Raw genomic sequence first — 27400 nt, forward strand, 5'->3', positions numbered from 1 at the left:
GCACAACTTTTTCTAAAGAAAACTACTCCATGTTACAAACTTACTTTAAACAACATAAAAATGCAAGTATTATCCTGTGGCCACTCCTACCTGAAAAGGGATTCTCGTGACAGCCAGATTTCATTCTGTTTCACGGTCTTCCAAGAGAAGAGCAGCAGCAGCAAAGCAAAGAGGGTCGGAACAGTAATTCTCCATTTATTTAGCCACGTAGACAGCTTTTTTAGACCGTGGACAAAAAGGATGCAGTACCCCATACTGTGGGGAAAAAAAAAAAAAGGAAAGGCAAAATGTACCTAAAGTTATATTTCAAGTGTCTGGTTGATATGCAAGACCATCCACTACTGCATTTATTATATAATTACAGGGAATTTTTGGACTAATGATATTTTCTGGGCTAACAAACTTCAATTCACCAGCAGCTTTCCTCAAGTCACTACACAATTTCCAAATTAATCTAAATGATAGACCCGGATGCCAAAAGTACAGTCACATACATAATATAACCCAGCATAATGGTAGCTTACACCAGCCACAGAAGGCAGCTGCTTTTCTGAACAGCAAGCTAGGAAAGCACCATGTAATAACAGTAATACTGAGCACTACTGGAGCAGTGTGGAAATGACAGGCATTTTAACAGGGGGAAGTCTCCAAACAATACCAGTGGTGGCTGCTATTAATTCCAGTTTACAAATTGTGAAGCTGAGGCAGGAGACAGAGAGCTGTAATCAATGCTGCTGCAGGAGCAGGTGACAGAGAGCACCAAAGGGCAGAAGTGCCTCTCTGGGTCTTGCACTTCTACATCAAGGCCAGCCCAGAAGAGCTGAGATGTGCTGGCAGATCTTCCTTGCTGCCCTCCCATGAACTGACACACACTCATCTCCAGCCCCCAGTGCTTCCAGGGCTCTCCATGAATAACTACTGTGGCATTTTCACAAGCCAAATTTGGACTGAAGTCTTACTCCTGAATAAATTTACATCAATTCAGTAATTATTTACCTTAATTCAATGGTTATGTTAATTCCTCCAATGACGTCCCTCTGAGTTGAAAATTCAGTGCTTTTGGTTGCTGTGCTTTGTAATCGATAATTCTGCTTGTAATTTTTTACAAGGAATTTAAATTTCTATTGCTCAACAAATTGCATTAGCTTATCTAGCACACTTCAGGTTACTTAGCACCTGATTTAGTGTTAGACTTAAAGCCTATCTTAGTCCAGGCAGCTCTCCCTGATGAAATAAGGAAGCAGAAGGCTCTCGAATAAACTTGGGGCTTCAATAAACAGAAGCATAGCCCTTCCCAAACACTGGTACACCTTGAACCCCAGCTGAATCCACATTTAAAAGCAGGCAGATCATTGACAGATCTTTGCACCTGCCCACACTTAGGCCAGACCTTTACAGGCTTTCCTGATCTGTACAGAGATGTTGGAGCAACTTCCCGGTGAGAATGCTACAGGGTAAGAAAAACTAGGAACAAAATTCCCCTGTCAGAGGTGACCTTGCAGGCAAGCATGCAATATGGTGAAAGTCAATGTGGAAATCAGAAAAAGGAAAGTGTTCCATATTTGAGGAGCTCTCTGTGTGCTTCTTGGCATGGCTTCTATGCCCTCCTGGAGAGCTGGAAACATTGCTATTGCTTAGGCTTCCCAAGGATGGAGAAGGACAAGAATCCTTCCTCTCACTGAGAAAAAACCTGCCTTTGTTGCACGTACTGATCTGCACCAGTGCACTGTCTCTGGCACAGCACAGGTGCCTTACAGAACACTGAGAGAACTACAGACATATGGGGCAAATCCAGAGACAACAGCAGATCTGCTGATCAATCAGAATTCCTTCACTGCTGTTTTTGAGTCCTCCCATTCTTCAGCAGTGGTTACCTGATATTTATGTCAATTAGGCTTGCATTTTGCTGTAACACATTTCTTGTTGTACATGTGCTGTTTTTTTATTAACTCTTTTGCACATATATATTTATTGCACCTACATTAACTGCAACCAACATTTAGAGCTATGGAGATGTTGATGCCAAACAATCCATCCTTTAGTTATTGAACCCTACTTTAAAACCTCTGAAAAGCTAGTATCAGTAATAATCCCTCCCTTTCCAACAAGAAATGCCTCAAAAGTCTGCAGACGGTTTTCACTCTGTTATTTTGCCTTTCCTCAATTTTATCCCTCCCTTGGAATTAATTATTTGAAATAAATATTATTTAATTGCTTTAGCACAAGGCCATTTTCCAAGTGATTTCCCTATACCTTCACGTATTCAAGAACAGACTATTCCTACAGAAACAAAAATGCAAAAGTCAATATCTTGGTATTTATGTCAAATCCTGTCCCAGCTGTTGGGAATTTCTGCCTTAGCAGCAGTACTCAGTCTGAGGCACAGTCAGCATCACATTACACCTCCTCCAGATCCCGTGATCTGCTCTAAACAAAACAGTGTCCACACCAGTGTATTAAAGCACCTGTCCAAAAACTATAATTATATTACTATTGTTTCCTAGTTCCAAAGCCAGATGATCTGTCATACCTTGCTTCACTTGTTTCACACTAGACCCAACAGTCCCAGTACAGAAATTACCTTTACCGCAGTGATCATTTCAAACCAGTGAAGCACCAAACTTGTGAAGATGGAGCAGCAGCCTGCCCTGACAGTCACTGCACCTGGAGAGCCCCCCCCACCCCAGGTTCATCCCTCTTCCCTTGATCCCAACCTCACCAGGCTTCAGAGGAGCCCTTTGAAGCTGCTCTGACTTTTATCCAGCCAGCAGCAGCCCCAGCAGTTGTACCCTGGTGGAAAGAGCCTGTGCAGGTGAGGCTGCACTCGATTGATGAAGGTAACTTGCCAGGTAATGCCTCCTCTGTGGTTAATTCTGCTGTGACCCTGCCACTGCCTACAAACACAGAGAACATTTCAAACAGATTTGCTTTTCTTCTCAGAGTGATGGGGGACTTGACTCTGTATCAAATCTTACCACTGGCCTGCCAGGAAATCAGGTTTTATTCACACACACAGGAAAAAAAAAAAAAAAAAAAAGAAAACATCTCAAAAGGACTTTTCATCAAAGACTTGTTTGCTGCTTGAAAAACTTACCCTTAAGTACTACATTCCAGATATCTCTGTAGCTAACTGCATATGTATTGAGGCTGCAGCGTTTTGGGTTTGGGGGCTGTTTGATTTCTTAGTTAACTCTAGCACTTCCTAGGGAGGGAAACATTTCTCCTGAAGAGCTTTTCTCTCAGCCTTGCCACACAAGCACTTTTCTGAAATACTCTGTAGCAAAACCAAAACAATAGGAAACGAGCAAAATCCCCAAACCACTTTCCTAAATCCATTTTCCACTGGATTATTGTAAAACTGCTAGGCTTTTTTTAGGATAAGCAACAGCCTGCTACAGCAGTGACAAGTCCGTGCCACCTTGGTCCCTGGAGACCTGAGAAACAGCCCACCAAGTTCACATGGCAGTAGATTTCACGTGGGCTCACAATGAGCGTGCATTACAGGAGAACCTGTAACTTCAGGGATTCCATGGTGCAGCAGAAAAGCTGGGCAAATGGACGAACAAGCCAATGATTTCACGATTCCTCACGGTTTCAGACTCCTGCAGTATTCAAGTGGCACTTTAGGCATGCCCTAAATCACAGCGAGGGCTGAGGGCCAGGCAGCCCAGCAGGGAAACCCTCTGTGCCTCAGCCATGTGATTCTGGCAGACTGCACACAGGGAGCTGGGTAATGATACATTTTTGTCTATCATTTCTGTGCCTTGGTAATATTGTTCCACCTGTAAGGCAGCAAAGTGATGGGAGGCACAAGCAGATGGGAATGCAGTGGCATATAGACCTTATTTCCCATGGTGCTCTATATGCATTGCCCTATTAAAGCTAGAGCCAAAACAGCACATATTTAATATTTGCAAACACATCTTGGGTAATTAGATTGCAAATTCAACCTTTCCTTTGGCCATTACAGCTCCTTTCCCAAGGCAAGGCTGTTCCTGAGCATGCTTGCACACAGCTCTGCTCTCTATGGATGAGGTTTCTCCCTTTTCAGTAAAAATCAGGAACAGTTTCACTGCATTTGGCTCTCGTGGTGATGGCATTTCATCAAAGCCACATGTGCCACAGCCCTGGATTACCAGGATGCTCTGCAATAGCAGTCTGCCTGCAGCAGAAACCATTTGACCTCCTTCAGGAATTGTTTGGAGACCAACTGCTGCTGTGGAAAACTCCTGAAGAGCAAGGCATGTTCTAGTCATGCTTTCTGCTGCATTTTCCAAGTTGTGGCTCTGCACAGTGCACAGCCAGAGCAGGCTGAGAACTGAAGTTCTGAGAGAACCAGCCTGGACACCAGCAGCTGCAGTTCCACCCTCTTCTAACTCACCCAGGTAGGGCTGTAAAAAGGAGTTTAAAAAAGGTGGGAGAAACTATGCAGAAAAGATGCTTCCCTCACACTTTTTAATGTGAGGTAATTTTGTGGATGTCAAATCTTGTGAACTAGCTGCTTGGGGTTTTTTTAAAAGTGATTTAATCTCAACTACACAAATGTAAACTTGGAGTAAATCCACTGATTTCATCAAAGCAGTTACTCCAGATTTCATAGCTCAGACTAGATAAGAATCCAGATGCATCCATGCATACATATCAGTTTGGGAAAGAGTTGCCTACAAGCAGCCTGTGGAAGCATGGAAGAAACACTGCCACGTTCAGGGGCTGCTAACACAACAAAAGGGATTATATCAAAAGTATACTGAGACCAGAAAATGCACTTGGCTTCAACATTTCACCCAGGAGGCTCTTTCTGGGCTGCAAAACTCCTTCTTGATTTCCAGCACTTATTTCAGATGACTCCCTTACCCTCCATAAAAATCAACCCTCGCTTCCAAGCTGCTCTGAGGCAAGTTTAACCCTTGTGCTCTTGACTAAATTGCACGATGCCCTTCAGAGAGCAGCGAGCACAGCCCTCCAGAAAGACCCTGTCTGCTGCCAGCTCCAAATGCTGAACGCAAACATTCGGATTCTCTCACTTCTAGAGATCCCCACAAATTTCTAAGCCTCAGAACCACACATATATTACCTAGCACAACACACTTTACATGCTCCTAGTCCCAGCTACTCCAGCTCTGCAGCCTGAGCAGAGGAAAGGAACTGAGAGGAAGAGGCAAAGGCAGCTGAAATGCAGCTTGCAGGCAGGGCTGTTGCTGCAGGGGAAAAGACAGTTCATCCCTGCAAAACTCATCGGCTCTGCTCACACTTCTCTAATGGAGAGTAATTGATTGCAAAAAGCACGCTTGGCATGCCCCGGGGGCTGCTCCTGCCTCACTGCAGCAGCCACATGTGGAACGGAGTGCTGGCAAAAATCAGCATAGCCACGGTGGCTCTTTCTGCCCCAAAAAGCACTGTCAGGCACACAGCTCCAGTGATGAGCTGTGCTGGCAGAGTAGCAAAGATGCTGCTTTATGAAAAATGTCAAGTTTTTCAAGGTTGGAGCTGTTTGGGCCAGAATGAATTCTGACCTTTGAAAAAGAATGTTTCCATCTGGAAATAGAGTGTACTTGTACGTGCATGCTGGGTCGCACTTGAGTCATTATATCATAGAAACATTAAGGTTGGAAAAGACCTTCAAGATCAAAAAAAAAAAACCTAAAAAAAACCCCCAAACATTTTCTGGATCACCCAAAAGATCCAGAAACTCAGAAGCTCTGGCACTTCCTGCAAACTGGATCACCTGGATTCAAAGCACTGTGCCAGGTCAGTCTCAGACCTGGGGATGCAGGTGGGTGCACATGTAGGGTTTTGAGTCCCCAAAATTCCCCAGCCATCAGAGCCCATGTGCTGATCTGGAATAACCACACTCCATTGGCCCAGGTTTTCCAAAAATTCAGAGAAGTTTACCTTGCACTGCCAAGTTTGCTGCTGGATTGAGACTTGGCTTCACAGCTGGTACAAGGACAGCCTAAACCGAGCAAGTTACAGGCTAGAAAATGTAACAAAAGTGCAAGCATGGCCTAGGTCAGGTCTAGATAAAACTGCCACCACTGAGTGCTCCAGCAGGGTTTAGATCAGCACTATTTATCCCAAAAAGGTGCTGGGGATGTGGCAGATAAACCTTGATGTCCCAACTCTCAGATGGGTGTCCCCTTCCAAAGGGGCATTCTGGGCTGCCCTCCCCAACCATCCTTTTTGGTGTCCATCTCCTTTTGACTGTAGCTTCATCTTGGGTTGGAGAAGTCCTTCGTTTCTAATATTTTTGTCTAAAGTTTCACTACAGTCAGCACACCTTGGGTTAACTACAACAAGGTCTTTTTCACAGGATGATGTGAGTATCAAAGTACCGAAACTTGCTCAACCAGACGGTACTAGAAGGGAAAAATCTCTTTAACAGTCATGATTTGGACTAAATGTCCAAAGACAAGGAGGATGTGGGGTGTGTCTCTGTGCCACAGAGTAAGCCAGCAGCATTCACTGGCACTGAGTTTTGGGAACAATGGGAAAAGCATTGTTCAAACTGCCTCTCTCTCAGTAAGGCTGCCATGGAATTGATATACATTTTCTTGGTCACTAGAAGTTTTGAAAGACTTCAGGAAGACCATCAAGATATAACAGTTAACATACCAAAAAAATCCCACTGCAAAAAAAAAAATCTCTACAGCTTGGAAGTATCAGTGTGACAACCAAGAACCAGCAACATACTTAACTTATAGTGATCCTGCTGAATAAAATACCAAATTTTCACTGGAATTAAGCAGGCTTTTCCTGGAATAAAGTCTGCAGGTCATAATACAAAGGCATAGCAAACTATAAACACTGGAAGAATATATCTAACTTGGATAGGTACCTTATGAGTTAGTGCTAAGACTTTGTCACTGACTCTAAATTAAAATCTATGTAGGCCTGTACTAAAGGTACTTAGACATGATCAGCCAAGTAATCAAAATGATTTACCTTTACTAGCAATGTGATCTTCTAGGCAGAACGTGATGTAATTAGAGAAAATGCAGGAACTTTTCCTTATTAGAGAGAAAATATGGACTAGAAATTAATGATTTCACTAACCCTTGAATAGCTATTCAACATTTGGATGCATTTTCCCTTCCTTCCAAAAAGTCACGTGATAAACAACCCCCTCCATTAGAGTGTTTGAGCCCAAGGTTTCACATCCAACAGATTTCTACCTGAAATATTTACAGGTAATACAGAAACCTTTCAGGTTTCTCATTCTATATGAATTATGGAAAGAAAATATTTTATAAATGAAAAATCCAATATAATTCCATGAGGATTCCACAGAAATTTCCCTACATCTTGTATATTTCAGTGGAGATGGGTCTGTATGCTAGTTTTAATTTAAATATTGTCATAACTTCTGGAATTCCATAATAGGAAATAATTTCCCATATGGTTCCATCACAAGTCTCCAAAAACTCCAAAAATATAAGAATATTATCTATTAAATTTCACAAGGCATCATCTTAAGGCCAAAGTATTACCTTGTAAATCAGAATTCCACTTTTAATCATGGCCAAGTAGACTACTTCCACAAGATGACATTTTTAAAACCAATATCTTTATTTTTAAAACCAGTATCTTTACCTATCTCTATTATTTTCAAGAGCAGAATAAATGCATTTGAAGGTTTTCCTTTAGGTTAATCTATCACAACAAAACCAGAAATCTTTCCACTATAGCCATTAGTGCTCATAACTCCACAAAAATAAAGCTTTTTCCTGTACAAGCCCAAAACACAACACATTTCTCAAAAGCACGTTTTAAATTTAGTTAAAATAACTCAATGCAGCAGCCTAGACCAAACATGCCATGAGCTCATCTTTTTCAGCTTTGCAGAATCATTTCAGTTTTTATTCCTACATCTTTACTGCCTTTTGCCAAAATATATGGCACTGGCATCTCAGCATTTCTTGCCTGCCTGCATTAACAGAGGTTGGTTGCTTTGATTTCTCCTTGAAATGTTTAATAGGGATGGGGCAAACTTCCAAAGGCAGGAGCTGGACTTTGGACAAGCATCTGCAAGGGAGCTGCTCACGGCATTTAGCCTTTAGAAAGGAGTTATTTCTCATTTATTAATGAGAACTCTCTCTGCCCCCTTTTCAAGGGCAGAGTGGAGTTATCATCCCCGTTTCACAGATGGGGAAGCAGCACTGGGTCACTTGCCCCAGCTGAAGTCCCAAGCATCCCGCCTCCAGCCACGAGCCATTTTTGCAGAGTGATGCTCAAATTGGTACCCTGCAGGGGGACAGAGGCATCCCTCACTGGAAACTCAGCTGGGGCTGCACTCTGGCCTACTGTCATCACATAATGGCATCCCATTTCACTCCCAGTGCCCTCAGGTCTGCACCTGAATTACAGGGAATATAATCCACTTCACTTCTTTTGAACTTTGGCTGCCCCGTGACCCCCGCAAGCACGGCAGCAACAGAGCAGGCAGTGAAATCATGTCTGTTTCCAGTAAATGGAACAGGTGTAATATGGATTCCATATACAAATCCCAAATGACTTGTGGACTTAACGTGAAAACTGGCAAAATGCTTAATTGTGTCATTGAATTGAGATCAGGGAGAAGATAAACTGGCTCAACGGAGCCAATGGGACTTTCACTGCTGACTTCGCTGGGTCAGTGTTTGACTCCAAATAAAAAGAGAAGCTTCTTCTGTAAATCAGATGATCCCTCACAGGATCTGATCTAATACTGAAAGAATTTGGAAAGGCAAACAGAAATTCAGCTCCTGGTGAACTTGTAGCTTCAAATGACAATAAAGAAAGGAGTGGCACAGGAAACTGAAACCCCATTGCACAACTGGTCTTTAGGAAAATGAAACTAATGTGGAGTACATGACATGCTCCCAGGAGAGAAGCACCAGTAAGTCCCATCCCCAAATGGCTACCTTGTAAGCACTGGGCACTTCTGCTCAGAAATTATCAGGTTCATAAAAGTTACAGATGATTCCACCATGTACCAGGTTACCTTTTTTTTCCTCCCCTCCAATTACATAAGTTACTAATGTTTGGGATTACACCAGCTGGAAAAAATGCATTTGCACAAAGGACTAAAAACATGCTCTATGCAGAGGCAAAAATTTATATGGTCTCTGCGTTGCTACAGCATGAGGAAAACTTTACCATGATGTGTTAATTTCTTGAAAAATACAAGTGTGTTTTTTCCTGGATGATGGCTTTCTTGCAGATTTTTAAGATAGATGGTGAAGCAAATGCCATCCTGTATACAGCAGTGATCTCATCTCCCAGTATTGTCAATTAGGGTTGCAACATCAACTCTTGATATAGTGAGGAGCTGGCAAAAAAACCTGACAGCAACCTGTAATTGCCTGTGCTGGGAAAGAGTAACTGTGCACCCTGCAACCCACTCACTGCAATATCCACCGCGAACAAGCGGCCATCAAAATGGGGCAGGTATCACTGGATTGCCTATTGCTTTCAGCAAATTGGAAATAACCCATGCAGGGATGTTTTGGGTGATTTGTTGGTTCATATGAGGCTCTGAAAACAGCTCAAGTTGTCCAGCTATGACACAACAGCTCAGCCAGAAGCCACAGCTATCAGGGTAGCAGTGAAAGACGAGGCAAACACAGAAATTGCTCTGGTAGGAGAGGTCTGATCCCATGAGGTAAGAGCAAGCCCAGCTCTGTGGGAATGTCAGTAGAGCAGGCAGCTCCCAGATAGGCCAAGAGTTTGCATTGCTGCTCCTGTTTCTGCACACTATACACAGGGGAAGAGCTGCTGCTCCTGCCTGACTACAAATTGCTCAGGACTCAGAACAACTGCCTGCCCTCAGTCATTCTGCAGTTCCATACAATTATACTGTCTGTGGGGTTCTGAGCAGCATTTGCATTGACATTTTGAAGAAGGAAAAAAAATGTAATTTAAGTCTTTCACTGACTCAGCTTTTTAAGTGATGCCACTCTGTAAAACTGGTCTAGAGAGCTGTATCTTGTTCATCACTCCCTAGGTATTTCACACCTTCTGACCTCCTGAAAACAAGTTTTCCCATCTTCCACAAGAAAAAACAAACAAACAAACAAAAAAGCCAAATTAAAAGACAATAAATTGTTTTCCAATTGAGTTTTTCACCTAAAGTAATACTATTATTAAAAATTCCTAATTTAAATGAGTAATTCCTAATTTAAACGAGTACACTTGTAACCTTCAAATGAAAAATAAATACAAGAAATATCTTCTCCAAGTATTTCTGTTTAGCTGAACACAATTAAAGAAAACATCCAACCATTCTGACATAGTTTGTGTGCTTCTCCCCTGAGGCAGGGCTGCAGACAGAAGAGGAATTGTTCCAAATACCCATCAATCCCCAGAAGGCAAGGCCCAGCCATATAATTAGACATTGAGCAAAAGGCTTATTTCTTTCTTCTTTCTATTTATAATATCTTTTACATAAATCCTTGGGTCCTTACTTAACTTTTATTGAAAAGAAAATGCTTGACATTTTCCCCAGGTACCTACTGAGCACTGCTGAATTAGGACTGCAGGCTGTGACACACATACGCCACCGTCCCATCCGTAAAAATGCAGGTGCCACATCCATAAGTATCAATAAAAGGCTATGGCTTGAAACAGAGAGAGGAAAGTGCCTTCCAGCATAAGCCCAAAAACATAGATCACCAAACCCCCTGAATCTCTTTGAGGACTTTTATCTAAATAAAACTGCATGGCAACCTCTGAGTTGCTGTGTTTTAGAGACTGAAGGGCAAAGGATAGGAAAACCCCTTTTCAAGATGTAACTTGAGAAAACTGCTACAGGCTGTTCTAAATAAAGAACATGAGCACTTCCTTAGCCATCCTTACTAAATTGCCATCCTCCTGAGAGAAAAAGCAAAACAAAACAGAATCACATTGTTTTTGTGTTGCCATAGTCATGAATGTTAGCAGAAGTTCCCCTCATCATCCCTGCAATTTTGGACCTGGAGGATGCCAGAGATGCTCAGCTCTCTCCAGATCATTTGGCAAGGAAGTTCCCACTTTTGCCATGCACTGCCAGGGTCTGCCTTCCCTTTTCATGCCAGCTACCTGCCAGCCTGGGCTGAGAGCAAAAACCAAATGTTGCAAAGCAGGACAGGAGCGATCTGAGCCAAATATGAGATCCAGGGCCTCTGACACAGACTTACTCCAGATTTAATTCTTCTACCTCAGTCTTTCAGTCTTTCTAATTGAAAAAAAAAAAAAAAAAAAAGAAAAAGTAGCAACTATCAATCACCTACTTTGTAGGTCATAGATTTGCAAAGCCCTCAGGGAGATGAAAAGCATTATACAAACTATATGCACACATGGTAACGCTGATTAATTTTCTCTGTGCAAACATACCCTTTTTTCTTCTTCATTGCCCCTCCTCTCATTATATCAGCAGTCTCATCTGGAGGAGGACGAGGAACTGCTGACAGCTGAAGTATTTTCCGCAGTTGTTCTTTTGAGATTCAGAAATGCAACCACTCAACACAGCCCTGTGTTCAGCTGACTGTTTCCTTAATAGCTTTGCTCTTTCATGTGTTTCCTCATTTTCTGTTACATGAATTTAAAGCAATCTGATTTCCAAGTTAATTTGAAATGATGCAGGATCCATTAGCTGAGGGTATCATTTGCAAAATAACTCTGAGAGACAACTTTCACTCACTATACTTTCAGGTGTACCCTCAGCTAACAAAGGCAGGGCTAGTGATGTGAACAAAGTCAGCAGAATTCAACCTAAAAAGCATGTCTGTGTACAGAGGCACAGGGATACAGCCTAACTGTATAAGAGCCTTGTAACACGTGCAATAGCTCCTCCACAGCCTGAGGCTTACACCAATGAGCAGCTTTTTTGTGACAGTGCTTACACCAATGGCAATCAAAAAATGTACAGCTTTTCAAAAGACTGTCTGTAAGCATTTTTCTTAGGATGTTTGGATGCACAATTCCTGAGGAATAGAATTTAAATGTTTTGTGGAATAAAACTTCTGTTTCAGTTGTCACAAAGTAACCCAGGGTGAAACTGAGGACTTCTGTTTTGTCATCAGCTCTGCAGTGGCAGTTCCCATGTGATATAACAGAGGCTGGCCCCCTGCACCAAGGGTAGAATTGGGATTTCTAACTTGCAGCATCCAAGACACAGCATTTACTTATGGAACAAACTACACTGGCACAAGTTTTCCAGAGCTGCTGTGGGATCTCCCTCTTTGGACTCAAAGCTGTTTGCACCTGGTCCCAGACAACTGGCTCTGCTTGCCCAGGGGACTGGGACCAGATGACCTCCCAAGGTCCCTTCCAGCCTCAGCCAGCCTGTGTTTCTGTCAAATGGGCAATGGTCTGGTGCATCTTGGATGAATGGCCTCTGAGTGCCACTGCAGCCTCTGGTGTGGGCACTGTGGAGATGTCACAAGTGACACCTCAAAGCTGTCCCTGCATAAACACAATTGGGAGAACCCAGACAGCTGAAGTGAGAATTGTTAGAGGCTGGAAGCTGAGGGGAAATTCAGAGCACTGGCTGAGGGATGGAGAAGTGGCTGGATTTTCCTCCTCCTGTTCAGCAAGTGCAAATCTCCACTCTCAGATGTGCATGCAATCAGTAGCTCACAGGCAGGAGCCCATGTACATACCCCACAATGAATCCAGGATCCTTTTAAGACAGCAGAAGTCTCCCTTGTGTTTACTGACCACCTAATGGAGTGGGAAAGCTGAACAAGAACCCAATAAAAGCATGACAGGCTAACTTTCCAGCTGCTGTCTTTAAGATAAAATCATTAAAGAATTTAATTTGATAATGCTACCAAGAAAAAGAGTCTTGGAGGACAACCCTCAAGAAACAACACCTCATCTCTGTATTAAGCTGTGTCAAGCACACACACTAAAAAAACCCTGTGTTTAAAAAGAAAAGCAAGGATTTTGAGTAGCTTTGCTCCTGCCAAGCAATCTGCTCTCAGCTGACTATAAAATCTCTCATGCTTTAACACCAAAACTCCCAGGCAGAGAACACACTGGCTCGCAATATAATGTTTGAAGTACTTAAAAGGGAAGAAGCAATCATGCCTGCTTTCAGAAAATGAGATGGTGGTCTCATTAGCAAAAAAAATTCAATTGCAATAGTTACCTCGGCATGTAAAGGACTCGCTCTGCCACCACAAATCCCACCCTGAAGAAGAGGTTGCTGGCTGGGATGAATGGGAAAACCAGGAACAACAAGCCAACCAAAACTTCTTTGTGTTCCAGTTTCTGCAATAATACAAAATTAAACAATATCAACTAAAAAAATCCAACTTGATTCACCTCTAACTTTTTTGAGGGTCATTAAAAAAGCAACTTTGATTAACATTTGGCATGTTTTTGCATTTAAGAGAAATTTTTACAAGACACTAGTCTTGGATATTTGTGCACTCCTGGTGCATCTAATATGCCCAGAAAATGCACAAACACTACCCACTGTGTCTATTATTACCCTTGGTATCTTTCCCAAGGTCAGCTCTACTATATGCATGGCACAGCTATCACCTAAGATACAACTCCTATTAGTAATATGTAAGTACAGAGTAGTGTGAATGTATACATTAGCATGTCTACGACAGTGTGACTCTGTGTAAATACACAAATGCATATCCCATACACACAGACTGCTGTGTTCAATCCTAAATGTTTATACCAGAGAAAAAGCTGTTCAATCAGTCACATTTTGTGTAAAGAAAACTAGCCTTAAGTGACACATTAATGCAGTCATTTTATCTCTTTCAAGGAAAATATCTACACTTGAAATGATACTTTCGCACACAAGGTCTCCACAGTCATACAGAGTCAGAAATTTGAGACATGCTGTATGCTAAAATTAATGTTTTTCACTTGAGCTCAGTTAATGCCCTCCACTTGTACTCACTTTAATGTTAGCTGACTCTTTAAGGAGGAATGGAATTACCAGATGCAATTCAAACCAAGTGTGATCCATGGGGCCAGCCCAGGGATGCAGTGGCCACTGCTCCTGCCATGGAGAGACCCAAGCCTCCTGGGCAAGCTGAGTGTCAGGTTTAGCTCCACCCCAAGGGGGTAAATCAGCTCTTGCCTCTCAAAGAATGACACCAGGATAGAAGTGTAGCTTCAGGCCTGTTCAGTCACCCAGGCAGACATCTGTGCTCTCCTGGCTCAGATGCTGCTTCTCACTGTCTGCAGACACCCAGAGAAGCTTTGTCATGCCCAGAAACAGATGCAACCAGAATCACTTAATGGTTGCAGCACTTTCTAATTATTGTGGGTAATTTCTTAATTTTGGAGAGCAAATTGACTTCTCTTTACCATAGGGAGCTACACTTAGAAATGTTGAACAAGATTTTAGAGTAGAGAAATGGAGTCCAGTCAATGATGAGGGGCCAAGCAGTACAAACTGTCCTGCTTTTGCACAGACTGCAGCAGTAGTTACCTCTGGTCTAGAGAGTGGCTAGAGAAATTCAGGAGTCCTACCTCTAAAATGTATTCATCCTATTCTATGGCAAAGACAACAGGTCTTTTCTGTGGGTAACCAAAGCAAGGGTACAAGTCAGGAGGCTCTGATGTAGCTTTGGAGGAGCTGAACCACGGGATCACAAAAAAGTGCACGGATTTCCCCTGGCTCAAAGAGGAATCATGAGGCAGAGAGAGGAGTAGAATTCACGTCTCCAGACTTCTTTATCAGTATGTGTTTTAAATAGCACCACAGTTATCTATAGTACTCCTATTATCCACTTTTTCAGTATCCTGGATTCACAGTTACTAGTGCCTACATGCAGTCACAACAGCATCCAAGGAACGTTATTCTCAGAGCTGAAGGAGACATCAATCCATAAAGATGATGAGCAGAGGTGCCTGGTAATTACAGCAGAAAACTGAGTTGGGGGAAAAAAAAAAAAAAAAGTATTAAAAATTTCTTCTCAATTCTGAATCAAAATTACCAGTTCTAGCTCAACTTCAACTTCCCTCCCCACCTAGATCTGGAAATATACTCCATTTTTCTCCTGACATGTGGCTCCCCCTTCCCACCTTGTGTCTCTGACCTGATCATGGTGCCCAACTTCTGCTACTACTCTACCCCAGGGGTTTGAGACTGGAGGACCAGGAGGCACAGCAAGGTATGTTGGGCCAAATACAACGTTCTCAGCCCCCAACATACAAATAGCTGGTTTGTTTGCTTTCAAATAAACCAGCTATCAAATATTTCTCCAGTTGTTGATCATTAAATCAATAATTGGGAAAACAGTCTCTAGTTAGACATCTCTAGGAAGGGCATGGTGTTATTCAAGGCTGCAGCACTGTAGATAAGCAAAGGAAACTGAATGCTAGAGAAAGACAAATAAAACTCGTACATCAAACAGCAAAGAGGAAAATGTGGGAATTAGCTCAGCTGAAGGATCAAATGGTTCTGCACGCCCTTTTTCTCCCCAGAACAAGTCACAACTCCATGCTAATGCCATTGAAGGCTGCCAGCTCAGTCCCTTGGGCAGACTCAGGGACTGGAAGCCAGCACACACAAACCAGCCTCATGGAGCAGCAGATACCTCCATGGTGCTCCTTATTTCTGAAACAAAAAACACCTGGCAGTGCTCTTTTTAAAGCATTCCATTAAAGCAGAGGTTTTTGGGAAGAGCTCGTGCTCAAAGGCCAGGCTTCAGCTGGTTCTGTGCTATCTGTGGTTGTGCCTGTGAGCCACTGGTGGGGCTGCAGGAGCAGAGGGCAGCAGCACCTCCCATGCAACACAAGCCATGGGAAATCCCCTCCATGTGTTTTTCTAAATAAAACAAATCCAACCTATACATAACCTCTTACATTTTCCTGGCAAAGAAATAAAAGAAATATTAGGACCATTTCTTCGGTTTAGCTACTTTGGTCATATGATCCCACTTGAGATAGCCGAGGTAAGAGTGTCAGAATCAGCATCTTCCAGGTGCCCAGAGCAGGAGTAAAAGCTTTTAAAGAGTAATAGGCAATTCTGTTTGTCTTCCTTTCTCCTTAAAATAAAATAGTTAGGGCTAGAAATTATAGATCACTGCATTCAGAGAGACAATTCCTTTCCTCTTAAAGGCAGTGCTTTCTTTTGGAAATACAAAGCTGGTTCTTTCTGTCACTGTAGTCTCTGGTGGTGGGGGGGGAATCAACCAACACGTTTGAATTAACTTCAGAATGATTTCTCTTGTCAAAAACAAACCAACTTCAAATCAAAATAGCATTTGTTATAGTAAATAGCTTGGTGGGAGGGAGGAGTTTTGAAACCCACATCTAACTCATTACAATTAGGCCTTCATTATACTGTAACAAAAAAAACACCCCACCAATAAAACAACAAACCAAACCAAAACTGATTTTAAAAAGTTTCTAACTTTCTTTTCACAGACTTATCAAAGAACTAGAGAAAACTATTTCTCCCAAGGGCAAGGCAAAAAAAGTGTCCCACTGTCTCAAACAGAATATCAAAGAATCACTCCAAGGTCAAACATCATCAATACAACAATAAATCTCAAAAATTGCTTCCTTAGCAATGTGGGGGGAAAGGAAGAAACTCTAGAATTTACAACTGAAGAGGTCTTTCCATTTTACATGTAAGACATATTCCTGAGCCATAAATAAGTATTTGCTGCCTACCACTAAAGCACAAGTCTCCTACAAGGCAGAGCCCTCTAAGCGTGAGTGCAGGAGGTGCACAGGTCACTTCAGCATTACTGCCATAACTGTGGGCTTGCATAAGTGAATTCCTTACTCTTCCCCTGGAGGAGGCATGGTCTGAGGTGCCAGATCCATGAAGTCTGCACTGTGCTGACAGGACTGATGTTCACATTGCCTGGCACCTCCAAGGGCTGAGGCACTGGAAAGCAGAGCTGTGAGGACAGCATTTCTCCTGGCTGGACTGAGCTGCACCTCAGGGAAGACAGCAGCTGGGCAAACAAATCCAAGCAAATTCCATTCTGTTCTACCTCAGAATGTTTCTGAAGGTGTTCAAACAGGTGCTTGCCTGTTTGATGGAAAGGCAATCAATTGGGTTTAATTCCTTCCTCTAACTGTTTTTTGTTTTTTTTTGAGAATGAAAGAAGTGTCACCTCTCCACCAGCTAGATCCAACAGCTCCATGGAGTAAAGATCTCCTTCCTACCAAAGGCAGCAATCCCTGTGACAGTGAGCTCTGGATGGCCCAGTGCAGACAGTGAGATGTTCTGCTTGGAACACCTGACTGCATGTGCAGAAAAGCTGTATCCAGGAAAGCTGGTAGTGCACAGCTGTACAAAAGCAATGATTGCTATTACACATTTTCAAACCCTTCCAGGCCTAGGAGGTAAGTGCATTATCCATCAAAAGAGACACAGAGACTCAGAGAAGCTGCATGACTCTCTGCAGACCACAGACAGAGGATGACACTTCTTCAGTTTATTCCTAACATCCATTTGTGCAAACCCTAAGTGCAGAATGCACACAACTCTGCTTCATCTATTCCTGCTGTGCCACTCTCCCATGAAGCCACAAGTGGCTCAGCAATGTGACTCCTCACCAGCCTGCATCAAACCACTGTGAGCATCTCACCTGGCAAGAGGTCAGCATCTGCAAACATCCACTCTTGCACTTCCCACATACACAGCATTAAACATAAAAGGGATGGTGTGGAAGCATGTCAAATTCACTCTCCATTCATGCATAAGGTGATAAAAAGAAAGCATTGAGCTAATCAGGAATTAACCCTAGGGATTGATTCCTTCAAAGGGAGGAAAAAAAAAGCAATCTCTGTGGTTGTAAAGCTGACAGGAGCTGTGGGTGTTTCCAGGTCTCACCTGACTGGTGCACACACAGATGGGCCATGGCAGAGCTGTACCACGCTCCATGCACCACCAGCATGCTCTCCTTCAGGACACCAGCAGAAACATGGATGGGACACACATATCCTTATCTACTGTGACCAAACAGCAGGGCACTGTGGAGCTGTGGTTATTTCACTCTGCTGCCTGTGCCACTGCTTCCAAGTGAATGATGCCAAAAGTCAGGTGTCAACAGATGGTCTGAAAAACTCAAGCACTTGGTAAGCAAAAGGTAACTTACCAGCTTCAAAACTGCCTCAGACACCTGTCTTAATCAGCTTGCTCCTAGAAAAAGAGCCACAAATTCTGTAATCACTACACTTTATTAGGAGTTTTATTTTCTCATCTCATTTAAAAAAACAAAATTAAAAATCAGCATCTTCAGTAGCACCAGCTACTTGAATGCCAGGCTTAGTAACTCACTCATTTCCTAAAATAACTAAATTTTTCTTGGTGATCATCTAGTTTTGATAGAAATAGCCATGGATTTCTAATGCTATTTTGATAATCACTGCTGACTGTGTATTAACTACCTGACACACTGACACTGCTTAAAGTATTTGGCAACAACAGAATCTACTTTCCAGTTCACCAGCTGCAGCACCTCTTCAGGAACTGGTGCAAACATACACCAGAAACTGAAACATACAGTCAGAATCCAAAACCAAAACCCCAGAAAGGAGCACTGGATTCCTCACCCAGGATTATCTGAAGAGAAATAAATCCTTGGCACACATCTCAGACCACCCTAACAAGATCATTCCCTCTCTGTTTCCAGAAGGAAGTCCTGGTCTATACCAGGTAAAACAGCACAGATTTCAGAAATGCTGAAAATGCCTAAAAACTTTACCTGCATGAGAATTGTGGGTGCTCAGCACTTCTTGAAATCTGACTTTCAATTATGGAATTAAAGCAGAAGGCAGTCCTTTCCCATTCCCATAACAGGGTACAGAAATATATCCCATAATATTTCATATTTTATATTAGCATCTCAGAGTAAAATTTTGATATCTACTATTTTCTTTTTCCCTGTAGAAGTCAGCTACCCATCCATTCAGCTGTGTGTTTATGGTCTTTCTCACCCAAGCTTCTGGAAGTCCCTTAAGATATAAGCTCATTTTCCCAATCCTTAATTTCTGCAACCTCTAATTCCACTTGACAAGCCCATTTGAGCAGGATGAAGAAGCACACAAATCTTTGAAAGAGAAGTGGAACATTCCAAAAGGAAATAGGAAAATCAACAAATTGCTCCAGGAATTAGAACAAGCCTTTTCACCTTGTGGTTGCTTTTCATTCTTTGACTGCAGGCTGCTTGATTAGGTGGGGAAAGCAAAAAAAAACTGAAACAGGTAAAATTCAATGCACAAATTTGCAGTACTTAAAAATCACAATCTTTGGAAAAGCAACTTGGTTCATGGTGAATTTGCTCTTGAGAAGGTAACATGGAACAAGAGGAGCCTAACAAAAAACAAAACCCACACAGCAGCTTGGCACCCCAACGTTTAACTGAGGCCAAGGAGCCACAATGAACACTCATTACCCCTCCCAGCTGTAAATTTCTTACTCCTCGTTTCACCTACACTCTCCTGCTCACCCCTACTACTGTGCCATTTCAAAACCTTTCAGCTCTGAGTGGGCCTTGAAATACTAACTCAAATCAGAAGAAGAAAATGGCAGATTAAAAGGAGTAATTCAGCCTTAATATGCTGAAAATGGCAGACCTCCCTGCCCCCGTGATAATTACCTACACCACCCTGCTGCAGGCAGTGAGAGCCCATTTGGTGAGATGCTGAACATATTCACAGGGAGCCAAATCAGAACTGCTTCAAGCTGTGGCTGTATTTACTCCGAGCACCACGCTCCAAACCTGCTCTTTCCAAACACCTACCGAGCAAAAGAAAATCCGACGCGCAAGGTGTTCTGACAGTTCTTGTGGCTGCTTTCTTAATCCAAACCAGCAGTCACATGCAGACCAAGGCAGCTTTTCCCTTTAGCTTGAGTCTGTCAGCTGGCACAGAGAGCTCCCTGGGAAGGCTCCCCTGCTCCTGCCAGCCCCACCAGGGACCCGCACGCCGCGGCTGCGGCGCTCGGCGGAGCAGAAAGGCAGCACTCAGTGAGCTCGGGGTGCCTGCAAGGGGCTCCCCCTTTCCTCCAGATTTCACTGAACACTCTTTCTGGCTTATTACTCTCTCCCTGCAGCAAATATTAACAACAGAAGCAGCACAGGAAAAAACTCGCTGCAAAGGATTAAGAACATCAGTCCTGACCTTCTCTCTATGTGGAAGGAATTCAAGTGGCCCTCAGGAAAATGAAAGCAGGATTTATTTTAAATGGACCTTTTATGGAAATGACTGTGGTTTCCAGCTCGTCAGATAGACTCCATCAATAAATAGCCTTATTCACCTTGCTGTGCCTTTGAAGCAGGTATTGTTCTGGAAGTGTTGTGGCATATAAATTTTGCTAGGCATACTTTCTAACTATGCTGGTACTGCTGTAGAATATTAGAAAAGGCAATTGTTCCCCAGAAAGGTCCATAAGCTGTGATTTATTAATGAAATGCCAAACCTGGGAAACGAGGCAAAGGTCTCATGAGTGCAGGGTAAAGTAAATAGCATGACAAAATACACATAATGAGTGCTAGCAAAAACAACAGAAACATGCACACAAAGAGAAGATGCAAATGCATTCCTCTCCTGGATGATACTGAATGTTGTCAGCCAAGAAATTTAGTCTGAAAGTCACTGAAGAATATGCTCAGATGCTATCCACACATATAATCCACCAGATAAATGGCAATATGATGCCAATTACAGCACGAAATAAAGTCATCACAATATGGTATAAAATGCCTTGTCTTGGCTAAGAAACACCATGCAGGGAAATTCAAAGAGGCAGCATCACCTTCAAAATTAGCTCTGAAATAAAAAACAACCAACTGTAGCATATGAGAGATCAGGATAATACATATGTCAGTCACATGCCATGAATATAACCTGAAAACCATCACAATTTCCTGTACCATATGTAGCCACATCACACAGAACAGCCAAGCATGTTCTCTATAAAAGTTATATATTTTATATATATATATATATATATATAAAATATATTATATTATTTATATATATTTATATAGATTATATATATTTTAGGGGGGTTTTTTGTTGGTTTTTTTTTTTAATTGATGTGAAATGTTAGTAGCATGTCGTCCTCGGACATGAGCAAACTGCTGCACATCATTATGTGCTCGGGCTGAAGGAGCAGAAGGTGCTGTGAACCACCAGAAGGCACCTTTACAATGCTGGTCACGAGTACAAATGTGTGAGGGCTGTCAGTATGAGGTGCAATACACTCCCACACTCCCCCAGATTGCCCAGGTGCAAAAGCCACTGCTTCAAGTCAGTTTTCCAGATCACCCCACTGAATTAGCCCATTACACACACGAGTTTTCCCACAATCAGCCCTCCATATGTCAAGTACCACAGGGAAAATGGAATCCCATCCATCACGTGCTCTGCACACATACATTCACAGCTAAAACTGTGGGACAAGCTGCTAATTAGGCAGCGACCTAAAAATGCCATGCAGAGTGGAGCTTCAAACATCTGAAGGGTCTTCCCTTTCATGCTCATTGAATTATTATGACATGTCAAAGAAATAACTGTCATCCTGATGATAATGCCAAGAACTGTCCTCCCTCCAGTTCACCAGGTGCTCCCCGTATCTTCCAGCAAAGAAAGGCAGTGCCACGGGCCCTTGGCTACCCCAGTGGCCTTCTGAAGCACCAGATTATTTTTCTGACCTTGTGACTGGCATGCTTGAGATCCACTGAGAGAATGCCTCATCCATTTCCTGGCACCTCTGTAATCCATCTGGAAGTCACACCACAACCATTCCTCATAGCCAAGGCTATCTTTGTCAACGAACAATAAATGTCATCCTCTTTTCCCAACCATTAAAATTCCTCCAGGATGCAGGCATTTTCAATAGCACCCCGAGCCTTTGTCACGTCCCCAGTACACTGCCTGAAGCCTGTGTGAGGACATTCACTGCAAAGAGTTGAGCAGAACAAGTCCTGCCTGGGGAGCTGCTCACAGGGAGCTCTCCAGCTGGTGAGAGGGATTCACACTACACAGGAGAAGCAACCCAGAGAACACAAGTTATACCCAGTTAACAAAGCCATTTTTTAAGTGACCTCCTCATTAAGTAAAGAGGAAGACAACAGGGAAGGTACACGAGCAGGATGAGAAGGCAGGCCTCTCTCTCCAAACAAACTGGAGAGCTGCCTTCTCTTGTTTCTGCAGTTTCCATCACTAAATCCCCATCTATTAACAGACATGTTCCAAGGAAAGCACCCACGGGTGGAAATCTTCCACTGATTCTCTTTCTGAGGTATAACAACGTTCACAAAATGAAACAAGAAAGCTTTGTGCCTTAGATGTCCTTTATCAGCACCACACATACATGCCCAACAGAGTTATTACCCTAATCACAAACGTCAACAAACTAGCCCTGGTTAAAATTCAACGACAACAAAGGCAGAAATCCAATCCATGATTCTCCAATTACAGTCCACACAAAACATTCTGTGAGTCTCCTGTGAGTCTGTGTTGTGGATGCACACACATCACCTCTTGCCACTGAAAATCAGTTCAATGTTCACTGGACCAATGTTCACTGGACCAATGTCTTCACTGCTGCCAAAACAATTTCCAGCATTTCCATTCTCTGTGCTGCAGAAAGGAAAGCGATGGTGCCACTGAGAATGAATATGAGGTTTCATTCTCTCTTACCCCTGCACACCTACACTCTAAAGAGAGAGGCACACACAGACTGCGTGCCTGTTCACTCTACAATCATTCCCTAGGAAATTGCAAGCTACCTCTTCCAGGTGAGACCTTGCAATGAAAAAGGAGAGAAAAATGGCTGCTAAGACTATTCTGTGTGCTTCCAAAACAAAGCAGAACATCTTACACTTTACCAAATGTGAGAAATCAACTGATAGATCTTGTGCTGCCTCTAAGCTGTAAAGCACCGAGTAATAGCTTGTCTGGGGCTTGACTGAAGGATGGTCCTTCCTGGGGGAAGCAATGCCCTGTAAAAGGCCACTACTGCTGCATTTGGAGATGCTTTCCTAAGACCCCAATACAATGAACTGTGCCTCAGTTCATGTGCCCTGAACTCCCCTCTCCTTGTTATAAAAGGGATTGTTTGAAGTCAAATGGCATCATTTATTTCCAGGCAAAGTGCTGCTTCCTGTTTGCTTTCCTCGGTAATTCATACCACTCAACCCAACACTACCACTGAAGGGTAGTACCACAATTCAGAGATTGTGGAGTTGTTAAAAATAAAACAGAAAATAGCATCAGAAATGTAGAATTTCCTGAAAAGCAAAATATTTCCAATTATACTTCTAATTATGTATGTACATACGCACCATCCCTCAAAGTGTTCAAGGCCACGTTGGATGGGGTTCTGAGCCACCTGCTCTAGTGAGAGGTGTCCCTGCCCATGGCAGGGAGGTTGGATCTGGATGGTCTCTGAGGTCCCTTCCAGCCAAACCCTCCTGTGACTCCATACCAAGGGCTGAGGGAAACACGTCCAAGGTGATGCCCAGGAATCATCACCAGCTCCATGCTCCCAGCTGGAGGCTGCCAGTGCTCATGAGAGCCCTTTGTCAGGATGGTTCTAGTTTTACTGGATTAGATACAAAAGCAGATCACTTCAGATCCAATTCATTCAGTGTTTGGGGTTTTCAAGGCTAAACACAAAGGAATCTTTAAGATGAATTTCAAAGCCCAAATTCAGTGCCCAAATTTCAGTGCCCAAAAAGCAAAATTCATGTTGTTGAACATTAACAGTGGTCAAGAGCAAAACTGAACTTTTCACAAAAAAATTACAACTTGCAGTTTCAAATTAAACTGTGGTATTCATAAATCCAGACTGAATTGTTTTTTTAAAAAGTAATAAAAATATGATAAAATCTTTTTCAAGAAAACCAACAGTATTAATCCTACATATAGTTCTGACAGCAGGAGAAGAAATAAAAAGCAAATAAAACTTCAATGAACATGGAATAAGATTTTTCAGAAGTCTTCAATACTGGGCTAATGAGAATTTTATCATTAACTTTCTTGAGAACAGGATTAGGTCTAATACAAACAGTTCTGAATATTTCTAGCAGTGAGTAATGGAGGCAGGATGAATATGAGATGATGTACAACCTGCAGGTAGAACTGGTGAATACCTAATAGGGTGTTTTCCCATATTTGCCATACAGCATCTGTGAATGTATTATCTAAATTAATAGCTCTGCAGTCTCAAACTGTTTTGGTTCATTTTCTGTCTCTTATCAGGAGCACAGGGAAGACTGCCAGGGTAGACTGAAAATGTACATGACCTGCACATTTTAGCATAACAGGTATTAAAACCTGACACCCTTCAACTATGCTTTTCAGCCATACTCACATTTAAGGAAGAGAAACTTTTGTGCTATTTCCAAAGTGAGTACTGACACCTCTCCTAAAGAAGCTTCCACAGCTCAACCGAAACAGAAACAGCTTGTAACTCCCTATGATCCACAAAAAAGACCCTTCCATGGAAGTGCATATCTGACTTCTGACAAGGCTTATACAACCTCACTTTCACTTCTGTGATATGATTAATGGTGTCTCTGAAATGCTGAATTGGGAAGTATGGCTTACCAACTGTATTATTTACACTAAAGAACAATTTCCAGGTCATTTCCGATTTCCCACATTCCATTACTCTGCTGATAAAAAAGATCTCCTCATCAAGATGTATGCAATGTTTAGGTTTTAGAAACCTAGCAAAAGTGCAAATAGAGGAATCGATTTTATTTTCAAAAGGCTCTGCAAATGACAGTTCCCAGTCCTGTTTAAAGTAAGTGACAAAAAGCTTAATGATTATGGGAGAGGCAGAGATGCTTAAAAACTTCAGTGGGGTTTGGATCATTAACAATAATTGAATGCAGTAGTCCGGGCCAAGTTCTGCCCTCAAATCAGACCAATTAAAGACTGAGACATTCAACTAGAGAGACATTTTCATCAGTTGAGCTTGCCTGCATTAGTTATTACTGGAATGATTTTTCACCTCACTCCAATGCATTCCAGAGGAAAACATGTGCTTACCAACCATTTCATCTGGAGACCAGGAAACGAAACACTTTTGTATTTATTTTCTTTTTAGGTTGTACTGCACGGCTTTTGGTGTTACCTTGAATGCAGCAATGCAGTGTAGGCTGAGCAATGTCATCACCAGCAGCAGGAACACCGTGGCCAAGTTCCTGACGTCCCAGATGGACTCCACCAAAGGGATGCTGCCGACCTGCCAGTCGTAGCACAGGGTGATCGGTGCCAGCAGCAGCCACGCATTGAAGGCCAGAAGGTAGGAGTAGGTTAAAAATCTGCAAATGAAAACAGGTCATGTAATCCATGGAATGGCTGCCAGCACAGGAAACATCCTCCTTTGGCATTTAACACATACAGGAGGAGGAAACAAGAAAAAAAACTAATCAACAACACTGCACCAACAGGCAGCGCCACGCCTCTCTGCAAACAGAGATGCTGCCATAGGTGAGGGGCACTTTAACAGGTCATTTGAAAAAATAGCATAAGATCTGTAATAGTTACATGGTTTCTATGCACCAGCCTTTGGAAAACTAACAGAACTTCAACTCCCATTTGAATGTTAGATTTTTGAAGTGACTTTATACCAATTTAAACAATAAATGAATAACTACACAGGTACATACATATATATTGAACTTTTATACACTTCACTGCATCACTGCTGCAAATATCCCTTTAGCTGTGTTTAACTTACAATTTAGAATTTCTTTTATCTGCACAACATGGAGCAATTAAAGTCAGACCCTTTTCTCTTTGCAAATCAAGGAAAAGGGAGAAAATACAGAAGAAAGGAGGGGCAGAGTGATTCTTAGCTGATCCCATCACAGTCTCTTAGGGCTGGGGCCAGATTGCATGAGATGTGCCACAGAAGTGATGGTCAAGTAGGGATTTCAAATTGTTGCAATCTTCAATAATTGTTATTCTCAAGAGAGAGGAAATTAATGGGGAATGGAAATGGGGAGAGTGCTACCCTCTGGGAAGTATGCAGGGCTTTCAAAGGACTAAAAAAGAACAGCATGTGTGCCACTGGGTTAAAGAAAACAAGAAAAAAGACAAATCAATCCAACATCCCTCTGTGCCCCAGGCTTTTGCTTCTTGGCATCTACTTGCCAAAAAGCACATCTAAAGTTGAAATAGTTTTAAGTACAAGAGACTGCAGATTGATCATTCCAGTAATTGTGAAGTCAACCAAGTAAAATTGTGACAGCCTTCAAAAGAGACAAACACATCCTTTGCTTGCAAATGGAATAGTCCAAATTGTACACAGCACCAAAAATGGCAAATACTCAAAAAAAGGAAAAAATTACATTCCATCCTGCCTAGGATTTCTTCCATCTGAGCCTGCTCTGGCAGCTGTTATCACACCCAGTTGCCATGGTACCTTACAGGTTTATTAAAATGGTAACAAAGGATGGCAGAAATGTCAAGGCAGGTAGACAGAGGATTGTCTCACTTGCCACTTACAAACATGGCCCTTTGTGGCAAAAATGCAGCCTCTTACAACAGCACTTACAACATCAGATTTTTTGCAGAATGGTAGGACACTGAAGCTCAGTGTGACTCCAGGCAGGAAGTTCCCAGATGGGTGTTGGGCCCTGAATTTCTGTGAAAACATACTTAAATAACTACAAAGTGAGGGTATCAGTTTCTCTTCTCATCCAAAAAACAAATGTCTCCAGCAGCACAGTGACCCAAAAGCAAGGAGGCTTACTGAGCTGGAATGTGTCATTGTAAACAGTCACAGAGGCACATTCTCATTTTCCCACAGATCCTTCTCAACTCCCAATTCTGGGAAGTGGAATATTCCCACATTTTTAAGGTTTTCAGCCATTTGATACACTTCTCTTCCATCCCCTGCACTTTCCTCACCTTCTCACCCTGAGGTACTAAACAAAAGGGAAAGAAAGAAAATCAATCTTCTCTTAACAGAGGCAGCAATTAAAAAGCCAGTTCCTATTTAAGAGAGCATCCCTCAAAAACATAACCTAATTTTGCTCAAGCGATTCTTAAAATTTTGATTGTTCACTCTTCCTAAAGAAACAAATGTGTTTTCTAGTCACCAACCCTTCTGGCACACATTACAGAGAGACACAGCAACACAAAATCCTCTGAGACTTAATCACACCGAGGCACTCACTCGTGACATTATGTGTGGCCTGACCCACCTCTGCTCAGCCACAATAAAACACACTTCTCCATCACCCTCAACACATCAGCTCAGAAAAGGCTGCCAGCATTTATTTACAGCTACTTACTTCAAAGCCAAACTCAGACCCATTTCTGGCTTTATTGTTAAAACAAAAGCATGTCTTTTCAAATGAATCTGGATAATGTCATGGCATATGATATTGTCACTACAAGTACATATATTTGACAGGATTTCCAGAAGCACTGAGTTAGTTTGCACTTGATGATTTAGGAGAGCCCAGTTTTTGGAGGG

At 42.4% G+C, this 27400-nt stretch overlaps 1 protein-coding gene across 2 annotated transcripts in view; it reads right to left on the reverse strand.

Annotated features, from left to right (window-relative positions):
• TMTC1 (transmembrane O-mannosyltransferase targeting cadherins 1) overlaps window positions 1-27400 on the reverse strand; it is a 141936-nt gene that overhangs the window by 50120 nt on the left and 64416 nt on the right. For both annotated transcript variants that reach the window (XM_077178285.1, XM_054632236.2), the window contains exons 8-10: window positions 25046-25235; window positions 13109-13230; window positions 91-255 (exon numbers count right to left, since the gene is read on the reverse strand). In XM_077178285.1, the coding sequence (XP_077034400.1) occupies window positions 91-255; window positions 13109-13230; window positions 25046-25235 (477 nt within the window). The remainder of the gene's footprint in view (window positions 1-90; window positions 256-13108; window positions 13231-25045; window positions 25236-27400) is intronic.

This window comes from Agelaius phoeniceus, chromosome 5 (assembly GCF_051311805.1).
Source record: "Agelaius phoeniceus isolate bAgePho1 chromosome 5, bAgePho1.hap1, whole genome shotgun sequence".
Lineage (NCBI taxonomy): Eukaryota > Metazoa > Chordata > Aves > Passeriformes > Icteridae > Agelaius > Agelaius phoeniceus.